General features: G+C 57.9%; 1 protein-coding gene across 1 annotated transcript in view; it reads left to right on the top strand.

The window, feature by feature from the left end:
• The window catches only part of LRP5 (LDL receptor related protein 5), a 121,951-nt gene that overhangs the window by 50,017 nt on the left and 58,000 nt on the right, over positions 1-13,934 (top strand). The window contains exons 4-5 of the mRNA XM_068978258.1: positions 827-1,023; positions 2,085-2,216. Of these exons, the coding sequence (XP_068834359.1) occupies positions 827-1,023; positions 2,085-2,216 (329 nt within the window). The remainder of the gene's footprint in view (positions 1-826; positions 1,024-2,084; positions 2,217-13,934) is intronic.

The raw sequence follows: 13,934 nt of genomic DNA, 5'->3' as shown, positions 1-13,934 counted from the left end.
CCAGCTGTGTAAATTATGATTCTATTACCAGCATCCATAATTTCATGAAAACACAAGTTCTTGTTTGCTGGGTATTATAAATACACAGAACTCTTCTTCCCTGTCCCTGTAGGTACTTCGTCGCTATGTTGTGTCCGACTTTTTGCGACCCTAGGGACTGTAGCCCGCCAGGCTCCTCGGTCCATGGGATTTCCCAGGCAAGAATATTGGAGTGGGTTGCCATTCCCTTCTCCAGGGGATCTTCCTGAACCAGGGATGGGACCCACGTCTCCTGCATCTGCTGCATTGGCAGGCGGATTCTTTATCACTGAGCCACTTGGGATGCCCTGAATACACAGAAGAGACTACCTTTTTTTATTTTCAGATTGATGCAAGTTTAAGTTGCTTTGGTAAATAAATTATTGGTTTCAGAGGAAAGGGCAAGGTACTTTTGTTCTGGTTTGTATTAAGCTGTTAGAGCGTCAGGCAGGACATGTGCTTGTCATCAGTGTGTTGCCACCAGGTGTGGCTTCTTGCTTGCCACTTCCCTTCCGTGTTTCTTCCTTGTGGGGTATTTTGCCGGCATCCTCTATTCTCGAATCAGGTTGGATGGGGAGCAGTTATGTGTGCAAGAGCGCCCATGTCACTGTTGGGGTGGTGGGAGGTTGGCTGGGTCTGGAAGGTGCAACCTGATGGAGGGTTCCTGGGATGCTGGGGTCTCAGGCTGCTCCATTGCCGCTCCATGATCCGGTGAGATGTCGATGGGTCACCAGCGACGATGGAAGGCTTACAAGAAGGGGAATGCAGTGGGGATCCCCCCTGATGGCTTCTCCACCCGCCTCTGCAGGCAGAAGGTCGTGGAGGGCAGTCTGACGCACCCCTTTGCCCTGACGCTCTCCGGAGACACTCTGTATTGGACAGACTGGCAGACCCGCTCCATCCACGCCTGTAACAAGAGAACTGGAGACAAGAGGAAGGAGATCCTTAGCGCTCTCTACTCGCCCATGGATATTCAAGTGCTCAGCCCGGAGCGGCAGCCTTATTGTAAGTCAGGGGCTGAGCGTGGGAGGCTGGTGTCTTCACCTGGGGAGGGGGCAGGCTGGGAGAGGTCCCTCTGTAGAGCTGGCGCGGGGGCTCCTTAGGGCAGGGCTGTCCTCAGGGGTGGCAAAGGATTCCCAAGGAAGGTTGCCCTGTTTTGTCAAGGCCCGGTGGAGGTTACATACTTACTCGTGGAAAATCTGCTCCAGGTCTGAGTTCTCAGCCTGGGCTCCCCATGGGGTCGTGGAGGGATCTCTGATGGTGAAAAGCCCCTGTGACAGGCAGCCAGCAGGGCCAGGGACTTGGGTTCACCCACTCCCTCAAGGACCATCACCTGCCCTTATGGGGACCTCCACCAGGTCCCATGGGGACCACAGAGGGTGAGGGGTGGATTCTGGCCTCGATGCTGTTGAAGGTTCCAACTTTGAATTTAAGTGGGGCCCCAGGGGTGGGGCTCCCTGAACTTGTTTTCTGGGGAGAGCTCCGTGGTCCTTAAATGGAAGCTGGATTCAATCCTTGGGTTGGGAAGATTCCCCCGGAGAAGAGAATGGCAATCCATTCCACTGTTCTTGCCTGGAGAAAGTCGGACACAGCTGAGCGACTAACACTTTCAGCACTTGGTGTTTCATGGGTCCCGCCCCATCCTGTCCTGGGCAGAGCGAGATGCCGGGAGTGTCAGTTCAGTTGCTTGATGGTTGTGCCAGGGAGAGCTAAAAGTCTCATCACCAGCATCGGGAGGCTCAGCCCTGTGTGGCCACCGAGCACCTGTGCAGAGCCCATGAGGTCCAAGCACATGACAGATAAAACAGGCCTCTGCTGCAGGAACCCCCGACTCAGGGCGGCACCGCTGCCAGGTGGGCAGGTCCTGGGATCCTGCCAGCGAGGGCTGGGGGTGGCCTGCACGGTGGAGGTGGCCTTGGAGGGGCCCTGATGTAGACGGGGTTTCTCATTGTAGGAAATTGAGAGCAGGAGGAGGAGGGGCGGGGAGGATGCCCACGTCGGGCGAGGCGGGAGTGTGGGTCGAGGGTCAGTTCCGGAACCGTGTCCCCCCGCCCCGTTTCCCGCAGACCACACGCGGTGTGAGGAGGACAACGGCGGCTGCTCCCATCTGTGCCTGCTGTCCCCGCGGGAGCCCTTCTATGCCTGCGCCTGCCCCACAGGGGTGCAGCTTCAGGACGACGGCCAGACGTGCAAGGCAGGTGAGCCGTGGAGGGGCGGCCACCAGCCTGGGTGCCCACCGTCTGCTTCCCTCAGGGAGGGGCTCACACGGTCTGGGCTCCAAGCCGCGGGGATTGGGTCAGATCTGGGCTTTGCTGCCCGACGGGCGCCCTGGGGTTCCCGTCTGTAAGAGGAGGTCGTGCCGGATGGGCTGAGACCCCGAGTGCCGCGCACCCTGCCTGCTTGTGTGATCACACCCTAAAAGCCGGCCGTTGCCAACTGTTAGGGTAAGGAGGGCGGTGTGCCGGGAACCAGGGGAGGCAGCGGCAGACACGTCGGCCTCTCCTCCCGCCTCTTCCGAGGGCTCCCTGCTGCGTGGCACCCTGGGCCCTCCCGAAAGCTCCTGTCTTTGCTCTTCTACTTTTTCATAAGCGTTGCTGTAGAACTTATAGTTCACTTAAAAAACATTTTATTTTTTTTGGCTACACTGTGGCAGTGTGGGATCTTGGGTCCCTGACCAAGGGTGGAAACTGTGCCCCCTGCTGTGGAAGCAGAGTCTTAACTGCTGGACCTCAGGGAAATCCTATAATTCATTTTGACCCTTGCATCCCATTCCCATGGAATCTTCCTGCCATAATCACCCCCTTCCTTCCCACCCCCTGGAAACATAGGTCGTGAACACATCCTCAACGGGAGTTATCTTCCGGATGCATGAAGTTTACATGATTTCCCGCCCCCCGCCCCCCGCACGAGTGATATTCTTTGCTTTTGACCTTTTTCCGCCTCTTTACTCTCCCCCTTGCTTGTCGCACGCTTGCTGCTTCAAGCACTCATGCTGTGATTATTTGTAACGAAGTGTTACCCATCTTGGGGCTCTGCCTGGGGGCCTTTACTGCCAGGTGTGGGGTTCAGGGTGTGCTCTTCTGGAAATGATGTGTGTCCAGGATACAGCTTGTCCCTGGGGACGTCCAGGGCCCAGCACAGCCAGGCAGCACCAGGGTGAACTTGGGCCAGACCAGCAAGGGGGGTGGTGAGAGGTGACTGGAAGCAGCCACCCCTGGGCCAGCCCCACTTGAGGGAGAGAAAGCGAAGCCGAGGGCTTTCCTGGTGGGCTGTGGGCAGAAGGGAGGAGCAGTAGCAGAACTTGGTCCTGGACTTAAAACAAAAGTTCATGATGGCAAATCTGAAAAACATGGCATCCGCTAGGTTCCATATACCCCCAGGCCGTTCCCATGCGCCTGCTGCGTGCTAGGGTTAAAGCAGGTAGCGAGCCGGCAGGCCTGTTTCCCCGCCGCTCACAGAGCACACGGGCCAGTTGGGTCAGGTTGACGGGTCACACATGCGAATAAAAGTTGTCAACAGATTTGGATCAGAGTAATGCAAGATGCACGAAAGGGGCTGCGACAGAGAATATAGTCGAGTCCCCTAATCTGAATGAGTTCCCTTCTGCGAGTGCGTTGGTAAGTCCACTCTGTTGGTAAGTCTAACAAAGTTAGCCAAGGGAACCCAGCTAACACAATCGGGTATATAGCACTGGACTGTAAGAGGCTTATACCACTTTTCATGCAAGTGATACATAAGAAGCAAACAAACACGAAAATTAACACATTTCTTTCCTTACAGTATAGTACCTTGAAAAGGACGGTAGTACAGTACAACAGCAAAGGGGGCGAAAAGGGGCTGGCATAGAGTGAACAGGCCAGAAGAGTTACTGACTCGGGGAGGGAGAGAGGTGGGAGACGGCAGAGCGGAAGGATGGTCAGCGGCAGGAGACGGAGGGCGAGCTGCAGTGTCGGTCACACCTGGCTGGATGGCACAGGTTCTGATCCCCTGCCGGAACCAGATGCACGTTCGCATCTTTAAAGTTCGCAACTTGACGGCTTGTGTGTCGGGGGCTTACTGTAATGCACAGGGGGGTGGGTCGGGGGGACTGACTGCCTGAGGTGGATGGCCAGAGAAGGTCCCCCGCAGGAGGCACCGTTTAAGCTGAGCGTTGGGGATTAGCAGCGAGGAGGGAGATGGAACAGAGAGGAGGAACAGCCTGTGTGGCTGCCCTGTGGCAGGAGCCAAGTTGGTGTCAGGACCGACCTCACAGGTGTCTGATCTGTGCAGGCACACGGAGCCCCAAGTTCAGAAGAGCCTTGTTTTGTGCTCTGCTGTCGACTTGAGAGGACCCTGCATTTCCACTCTGCAGTGGTCCCTGCAAATTATGGAGCCGTTTCTGCTTTGTGTATCGCAGAAACTAAAGGGAAATCTGGAAATAGTGGAGATATTTTGGTGTATCTTTCTCTGCTCTCTTGCCGTATGTGTCTGTACATTCCAGTTGACAGTGTTGCAGGAGCATTTGCAGTTATATGAGATACGTCCCAGGTGGCTCCGCGGTGAAGAATCCACCTGCCAGTGCAGGAGGCGCAGGAGATGTGGGTTTGGTCCTTGGGTGAGGACGATCCCCTGGAGGGGGAAATGGCAGCCCGCTCCAGTATTCTTGCTGGGAAAACCCCATGGACAGAGGAGCCTGGTAGGGTACAGTGCATGCGGTCCCAGAGGGTCGGGCATGACTAAGCACGCACACACAGTGCTTCAAGAGCATGTGTTTACTGCCTGAAGAATGTTTTATCCAGCGTGCAGACCTTCAAATCATCTTCCTCCTGTTGGGCATTTCTGTTCTACTTGTGCTTTTGCCATTTCCGAGTCTCGCTGCTGTGAGAGGGCTGGCTTGGGGCCTGGCCCCGGAGGTAGAAGGATCTGGATCTGCTGTCTGTTCTCTGCCATCGATGGGTGCTGTCTGCCTGAGCCCTGTGTGGGATCGGTTGGTGATGTCTGCTCTGGGAGAGGGAGGGGCATACATGTATGGTTGCCATCTCCGCCCACTCCAAATATCTAGAACCAGGCTGCATGTGGGCATTTGGGGAAGGACCAGGGATGGATATATCAACTTAAAAAAAATACAAGTATGAGAATTGTGAGTTATGTTTAATTTGGGGTAAAATGAGGACGATAGCCCGGAGATAGCACCTCAGATAGCTGAGAAAGAGGTAGGGGAAAGGGTCAGTGTATATGTGATCTTGGTGAAGAAGTTCGTGCAATCAAGCGCATAGTTTTGCAGAAGGTTTCTGCTAGTCACAGGGAACAGATGTCACGTCACATGAAGGGCTGTAGCGCTTTTCTAGATATGAGGAGATACAAGAATTGGCTCATAAAATGGGCGTCTGAAAATATCTAACCATCCGAAGGCCCGTCCTGCCAGTTTTTCCTGGAGCACAGATGCCTCCATTTCTACTCTCCACCCCGAGCTCCTTTCAGGACGAGTTGAAAGTCAGCAGCCGCAGCAGCACACGACCTAATCTTGGTAGAGGCGGATGGCAGTGCCTATGCCGCGTGCCAATTTGTAGCTGACAGACACAACCCCAGGAAGGTAGCTGGCGCAGCAGTGCCTTCCCCAGTGGGGGCCTTGTGCAGCTGCTTTGGTTAAGGGGCCTTCCTGCGTCAAAGTTCCACGAGTGGGGTGTGGGCAGAAATGGGCTCTGAACCCTCATGGAAGCCCAGAGTCACGGCCCAGTGGAGTGGCACAGCCAGAGAAGCCTGGAGTTCCAGAAGGGACTTGACCAGACCGCCCTGGGGTGTAGCCCTGGGGCCCTGTCGCTCTGTCCCTCCCTTCCTAATCTGTGATTTGGGGGGTGGGGGCGGGTCGAGACCACCCCCTGCCAGGGAAGCTGTGGAGAACCCAGGGCGTCAACAGGAGTTGCAAATGCTGAACTGGACCCCATGCACTGAGTGGGTCTACATAAACAGTAGCCATGCCCACCATTCATGCCGTTGACATTGGGTCAGGCCCACGGGGCTGGGTTTGCCTCCATTGTCTGAGGATCCTGCCACCCCCTGGGGGAGGCCCCGATTCCTTTCCAACCAGAACAAGTGGGCACTGTAGCCTTCTTTGGAGTTTCCACCATCCCAGTAGTTGGGGCCTCTGAACTCTGGGGGCTGCTGCCTGGGGTCGAGTCCTTTGAGAGGATTGTGTACCCTCTGTAGGCATCAACTGCAGGGAGAGGGGTGGGAGAGCTTCCTGGAGGAGGCGATACCCAGGACTGGAAGCTCTGTGCTGGGGAGCTGACACCGATACCCGATACCCACGAGGGGAACTGGGGATTAGCAGCAAAGCCTGTCTTTCCTGTCGGAAGCAAGCCCTCGGGGGCGGGATGTGCGGGGGGTGTGCGGGGTGTAGGGTGGGGTAGGGCTGGGGCTGATCCAGTTCCCAAAGAGCCCCTGGGAGTCAGCCACTGGGGCCACCTTCCCTGGTTTGGTCAGAACTGCCCCCTCCCCAGCTGTGAAGGACACTTTTTCAAATGACTCAGCTGGAGAATGCCAAGCTCGTGGAAGAAGAGTGTTCTTGTTGTCATTCCGAGGGGCCCCTGCTTGGGTGGGAGCGAGGGACAGGGCGGGGGGCTGCATAGAGGCAGACAGGACGTTGTCACACTGAGGCTGCGTCCACCTGCGTTTGCTCCATATGCCCCCGTCCAGGACCAGAGTGTCAGGTCAGAAGAGGGAACAGCTTAGAGAGACAGAAGCCATGGACAGGAATCTTGGTTTGCATGAGAATGGGATGCCCAGGGCCCGGTTTTTATAATGCTGGTTCACACCCCAGTTGCTTCCCACTGATGCAGGGTTCATTCTAGGGGGTCAAGGGCGGCTTATGTAGCTCCTGCCTTGGAGCTTGTTAGAAGCTGAAGCGATCTGGGGGCAGCTGGGGTGGGAAAGGGTAAACAGAATTCCCTAAATGTTCTAACTGAAGTCGAGAAGCAACCCAGAAGCTTCTTAGAGCATTTCAAGGGTTTGCCCCCAAGGTGGCTTTCTGGACATTGGAGGTGGTCCTCAAACATCTCCTTGTGTCCTTCACCCAGAGGAGCGCAGGCGTGAATGAGAAGGGAGTTCTGGCCCCAAGGGGTCCTCCTCGGCTGTCTGGATGACAGATGCAGCGAGGACCCAGTGGGGCTGAGGGTTTCAGATGTCACACACAGTGATGCCTCCCCTGGCGGACGGGGGGCTTCGGGACGCGGATCCCCCCCGCTCCCAGCCTCTGTTCTTTGCCGCAGACAGAGTGTCATGTTAAAGGATGACGTTTGATGAAAAGGACCCCCCCACCCCCCGCCCTGCTCCTGTCTCCTGAGCGCGGTGGCTGCCTTCCCTGCTCCTGCAGCCTCCCCAGTGGCCGCACCGCTGGTGTGTGTCGTTGCGCATCCCGGCGGACGTAAATCATGTGTGGAATGCGGGTTTTGACTGCTGACGCCATGCGGGGTATCAGCTGCAAACACTGCCTGGAGACAGAGGCTGGCAATGCGAGGGTAACATGAAGAAAACGAGGCGCTGAAGCCTATTGAATGTCACTGGCAGGGCTCCGAGGATCTGGCGCAGGCGCCTTGCCGGCCGGAAGGCAACAGTGCCTGTGGAGGGCCACCAGGGTCTTCCGAAGCTCGGGGTGTCCGGTAGGGAGGATGGAATTCCGGGGCCAGCTGAGGAGGCCCCGGGATCACTCGGGGATCTCCTCTTGGCTGTGGAATTGAGGTCCAGTGTCCCACGGGGGTCAAGAGCCAAAGCCACGTGGTGAGGGCTCCGGAGGAGGCCCTGGGCTAGGGGGATGGCCTCTGGGACAGAGGGAAATGGACACAGACTGTGCCTGGGCGGCTTCCGTCCAGGACAAGGCGTGTGGAGGGCAACATTCGCGACATATAACACGGCTTTGGTCTTCAGTTGAGAGCCTGCCGAAGACTTCGGGTAGCGAGGAAATGCTCTCTTGGGCATACCCAGAATTTAGAGTGATTTTCCTGGTGGCTCAGATGGTAAAGAGTCTGCCTGCAATGCAGGAGACTCAGGTTCGATTCCTGGGTTGGGAAGATCCTCTGGAGCAGGAAATGGCAACCTGGGACTCCAGTATTCTTGCCTGGAGAATTCCATGGACAGAGGAGCCTGGTGGGCTACAGTCCATGGGATCACAAAGAGTCGGACATGACTGAGCGACTAACATTTTCACTTTTCAATCATGTGATGGCTTTCTGTGTGCAGTGTTCCTTTTATGGAACCTTAACTCATGTGCCGGCTGTGTGATCTTGGGAAATTGGCTCAGCCTCTCTGTGCTTCCATTTCCTCAGCAGTAAAAAGGGATGATCAGCTTCCCTGGTGGCTCAGACGGTAAAGAATCTGCCTACAATGTGGGAGACCTGGGTTTGATCCCTGGATTGGGAAGATCCCCTGGAGGAGGGTGTGGCAACCCACTCCAGTATGTTGCCTGAAGAATTCCCATGGACAGAGGAGCCTGGCGGGCTATTGTCCACAGGGTCGCAAAGACTTGGACACAACTAAGCGAGGAGTAAGCGTGTAGTACCTGATTCAGGGGGTTGTTGAGAGGAAGGCCTGGCTGCCTAACAAACATGAGCTGTGCTTGAATTTGAACTTGAACTTGGAGCCAGGCAGGCATGATGGCAGGAGAGCAGTTCTTCCATGGACATTTGGAATCAGGAGTAGATGTGAATGCCAACTGGTACCCAGAGGAGCTGGGAAGGGGGGCCCAGTGTTTGGGGAGCCCTCTTCGCCTGGCCAGTTGGAGAGCCAGGCCTGTGGCTCTCCTTTCTGGGGATGAAGGCCAGTGTTGAGCTAGAAGGGTTCTGGATCGGGGCAGGGGCCTGGCTGTGTTGGAATTACCATCACCCATGTGACATCCAGGTTCCCGGCCCCAGCAAACCTCCATGATAAGGGACTAGGTGTGGGTGGCTGAGGGCTGCCTCTGCCCTGGATGCGTGCCCAAGGCAGCTGCCGGGTGGCCGGTCGGGAACCACCCGCATGGCCGGAAACTTCTCAGGATGGGAAGCCAGTTTCTCGGGCGTGACTTGCGGATTCACCCCAGGTGCCCGACCTGTTATGCTTGTGTCTGTGTGCGAGTCACTCAGTCCTGTGTGACTTTTTGTGACCCCGTGGACTGTAGCCCTCCAGGCTCCTGTCAGTGGGATTCTCTAGGCACGAATACTGGAGTGGGTTACTGTTTCCTCCTCGAGGGGATCTTTCCGACCCAGGGATCGAACCCAGGTCTCCTGCATTGCAGGCGGATTCTTTACCAGCTGAGCCATCAGAGAAACCCATGCAGTTGAATTTGAAGACATTTGTGTGATGTGCGTGAATCCTGTATTTTTTCCTGATTTTGAGCCAGGGAGAGCCGGCCTTGTGCAGGGGTCAGCGCCTTCCCTGGGGCAAAGCTGAGATGGGATGATGCTGGGACCCCAGCAAATGGGAGCCTGCGACATCCTGAGGCGGGTGCGGGGGCCCTCAGGGAAGTGGAGGGTGGAGTGGGGGCTGGTTCACTTGCTGCTAAATGTGCACAGAGCGGGGAGCCCGTCAGCGCCCTGAGCTGCGGCCTCCTCACTAGTGACATGGGGAGATCGGAGCACGCCCCTCAGTGGGGCTGGATCGGGTGTCGGGAGAGGCAGAGCTGGCCGGGCGGGGGCACGCAGACAGGACAGGAGCCCCGGGACTCCCTGCCTGTGGGCCGAGGGGCGTCTCTTTTCCCACAGCCCCCTGGGCGGGGAGGTGACACCCACTGGCCCGTGTTTCCAGAGACCCAGGGAGGCGCCTGTGGGTTCCGAGACTGGAGTGGATTTCCCAGCAAGTGGCCCTCCTACGCCTTGGCCTTGCTGGGGGCTGAGTGAAGCCTGGGGGGAACCGAGTGACTCTGGTCCCTGAGGCGGGGAGCCCGCCCTGGGCCAGGAGCCCGGTCCGGGCCCGACCGCGAGCCCGCATGCCCTCCAGCGCCAGCCTCCCCGCCCCCTCCCTGGCAGCCACGCCGACGGAGGTGCCCGGCTGGCTTTGGTTTTCCCCATGTTTTTCCAATTATGTGGAACGGGCTAAAAACAGCAGTAGCGGGGCCTTATTTGGGAGTTACCACCACCGGCCCAGGGCCCTCGCTCTTGCCGCCGCTCCCGGCCGCTCGGGGGCCCGCCCCTCGGGGGACCTGCCCTGTTCTTCTGACTTCTGTCCCTGGGCCTTCCTTATGCCCGTGGGACAACCCCCTCCTCAGGGCCTGAGTGACCTGGGCAGGTGACCTGTGGGCCCATGTCTGGGGCATGTGGCTCCGCTACCCGGGGGTAGCCAGGCGGTGCTGGGGCGTCATTCTCCGTACCCTCAGCCCAGGCCTTTCCAGATGAGGCGGGGGCCTGCTGATTGACGGCCCGCCTGGTGCACCTCACCAGGAAGGAGTTTTAACAGATGTTCGTGGGGACAGGAGACGAAAGGGCGGCGGAGATGTGGCTGGGGGGGGGGGTAGCTGGAGGGACAGAGGCGCCTACTGTCGGGCTGACAACTGGGCCCCTCGCGTCCGTCCGTCTGTCCGGGAGGATTAGCCGAGGCTCAGGCCCGAGGGATAAGGGGTGCGTTTGTTCCCAGCCTGGCTGTCTTGTCACTTATCGGGGAAGTAGGTCGAAGGGAAAAGAAAGGAGGCCCTTGTGGCCCAGGCTGCCGCCGCCCTGGCAGTGATTGGCGTCGACTCTGCAAACAGAAGGCAGCTGCTGTTCTCAGCCACGGACCGTGAATTTTTAATAGCAAGAAAATCAGATTCCACCGTCCCAAGAAATGGTGTCACAAGCCCAAGTGCTGACTTTTTTTTTTTTTTTTAAGAAATTGAGGTATTTAATATGACTTGCAGACAGTAAAACGCGCAGGTTCTAAGTGTAGATTTTGATTAGCGCTGACAGTTGTATACATCTGCATAACCACCACCCCACACCAGATACAGAAGACTTCCACCACCCGGAAAGTTCCCCGGTGCCCTCGGCAGCCTCCGCCATAAACCAATCCCCCCACCCCCATCCGCCCCACCGAGGCGGCCGCTGTCCTGACTTCCATCAGCACGGATTAGTTTTGCCTGTTCCGGAACGTCGTAGAAATGGAACCACACAGCATGTGTTCTTTTGTGTCTGAGTCTGAAGACTAACTTTTAAAACTAATAAAAGAGGAGAGGGGAGCCTGCCGTATTCTTTGAAAGAAAAATGTGACATTGTGGGTCTGGGGCCTTGGACAGGTGGGTGTCCTGGGTGTGGTCAGACGTGTGGACGCCCGTGTCCACTGGCCGCAGTGAGACTGCGGTCACTCCACGTGTAGCCCCCACCCTCCCAGCCTGTCCGACGTGCCCCTTGCTTCTGCAGCCACGCCCACCTCCAGCCTGGCCTTGGACCGACCCCGGGGGCTGAGACGGGTCCCCTCAGGGACACATTCTGTGCTCTCAAGGTCCGGGCGCTGGTGGACGGACGCCCCAGCCCCCAGCACCTCCTGGGGGCTAGGAGTGACGCTGTATGAGGTAGACTCTCTGGCCGGCCTGCGTTGTCCACACGCACCGTCAGAGGCACAGAAGGAGGGGCAGAGACGAGACCTGAGCCCGCGCAGCCTGGCCCAGGGTCTGTGCCCAACACTCCCCTGCCCCGCCCGGGCCCCAGGGACGTCTGCCTGCCGTGCACCAGAGTCGTCTAGGGATGCTTCTGGTCTGCCTGGGCTCAGAGTGACCCCTCTGTGGGCTTTCTAAAGAACGGAGCCTGAAGAGGTGGGACGGAGCCTTCCTCATGCAAGTCCTGGGCTCTTTGCCAGCCCCCCCACCCCACATTCCTGCCTTTCAGGGAGCCTGGCTGCCCACTTCTCATTTGCCCATCCAACCACACTCTGTTGGAACACGTCTCTCTCGTTCCCAGCCTTGCGTGGGGGCCTTATCCACACCTGAGTCCTACCCGTGAGGAACAGGCCAGCTTGCCTGCTCAGGGTCACTCAGGAGGGAAATGGGGCTGGGGGTGAGGTTGGGTTGACCCCCAAGCGCTGCTGCCTGTGGAGGGCCAGGTGAGGGGCCTGGGGATGGGACCGGAGGCAACTGGCTGTGGGGGGGTTGCAGGGCTGGCACTGACCTGGCCACTGTCCAGAGACCCCAGGCCTCAGGGCGGGGTGACCCCCGTCCCAGAGCCGTGCACGCAGGCCCAGCCCCAAGGCCAGGGTGCCTCCCAGGGGCCGTAGCTTCCCTGCAGCCTGGCTGGCAGGCCTGAGGTGGGCTGTGCGGGGGGACAGCTGCTTGGGCCTCAGGTTTCCAGCGGAGCCAGCGTCCGGCCCGGCCACTTCCTCTGTGCCTTGTGACCCTGTGGTCGCTCGGCGCGGTTTCCTGGGCTGGGGTGCCGGCCTGTGGTCTCAGTGTTTGTCCAACTGCTTACCCCAGGGGGGCAGTGGAGAAAATCAATTGCTAAAAAACAAAAACAAGCCTGCTGCCTGCCTGCTGTGAAGCTGTTTATGGCCTTAGAAGCTGCAGCGTGGACCGCGGCCTACGCTGGGCCCGGCTCTGCCTGTGTGGGTCTGGGCCCGGGTCACGGTCAAGGCTGGCTCTGCCTCCCATGGGGGCAGCAAGGGGAGACAGACGCAGGAGACCCGAGAGCCAGGACAGGGGCTGAGGACGCGTCAGGCAGGCGCGGAGGCATCTCTGGCAGGAGGAGCCTTCGGGGGTGGTGTGGCCTTGGGGGAGCCTCATCCTTCCCGTGGGGGGCCGTGACCTTGGAGCTGCAGGTGGTTCAGCAGGGGACAGGGTGCTGTCCACCCTGCCTGCTGGGTTGGGGGACAGGGAACTCACAGGCCCCACCCCTTCCGTGTATGGTGATGTGGTCAGTCCAGGCCCTGGGATGCACTCTTGTTTTGCCCATTGTGAAAAGTCCGTTTTCCGAGTTGAGGTGTGGAAGGGGTTAACCCTGAGGCCCTCTCAGGTGGTCCCCACACCGGACGACCGCCGCCAGCAGCGTCCTCCTGGTCCGCCAGGGCTGTGGGCGCTTCCCTCTCCCTCCTTTCTCCTGTTCTTCAGCTCAAACAGCTCAGAACCTGGAGGCCGAATATATCCCCCCCCCACCCCCCTACCCTCGTGGCAATTTAGTGGGGAGCTAGGGCACTCCCTGCCAGGTCACCCTTGAGAAAGCCGTCGTGGGTCTCCGGAATGAAGACCATTGCCCCACCTAGTCTGTGGATCCCCTCGGGATAAACTTGTGCGTCATCTTTTAAAGCCTTTGTTTTTCTTCTTTTGAAGTGACATTTGTGTTAGCTGTAGGAAGGAAAACATAAAAAATAACTGGAGAAAATTTAAAACTCTCATAATTTTGCCACCTAGAGTGTTCTTGCCTGGAGAATCCCAGGGAGCCTGGTGGGCTGCCGTCTGTGGGGTCGCACAGAGTCGGACATGACTGAAGCGATTTAGCAGCAGCAGCAGCAGCAGAGATAGCTGCTGTTACTATCTTGAAGTGTTTCTTGTCCTTTTATCTATTTATTTATTTGGCTGTCACACATGGGATCTTAGTTTCTTGACCAGTGACCAAATCTGTGCCGCCTACAATGGAAGTGAGGCGTCCTAACCACTGGACCCCCAGGGCAGAGGGAGCACCCTGTCCTTTCTCCTGTGCCCGCATTCACATCTTGCGTGATTTGTTCGGATCGTGTGTGTAGTAGTATCACGCTGACTTTCCCGCCTACCACCTCCCCAGCCTGTCCTGGCCCCGCCTCCTCCAGAGGGTGCCGTTGGGGCTTGTGTAACAGTTGACCTAGACTCCAGCCCCTTCATATATGTAATGCTTTCCTGGTGGCCCAGAGGGTAAAGCGCCTGCCTGCAATGCGTGAGACCTAGGTTCGATCCCTGGGCTGGGAAGATCCCCTGGAGAAGGAAAAGGCAACCCAATGCGGTACTCTTGCCTGGAGAATCCCATGGACAGAGAAGC

The sequence above is a fragment of the Capricornis sumatraensis genome, chromosome 8 (assembly GCF_032405125.1).
Source record: "Capricornis sumatraensis isolate serow.1 chromosome 8, serow.2, whole genome shotgun sequence".
Classification (NCBI taxonomy): Eukaryota; Metazoa; Chordata; class Mammalia; order Artiodactyla; family Bovidae; genus Capricornis; species Capricornis sumatraensis.
Note: the sequence above shows the minus strand (reverse complement) of the source record. Positions and strands in the feature narration are given on the sequence as shown.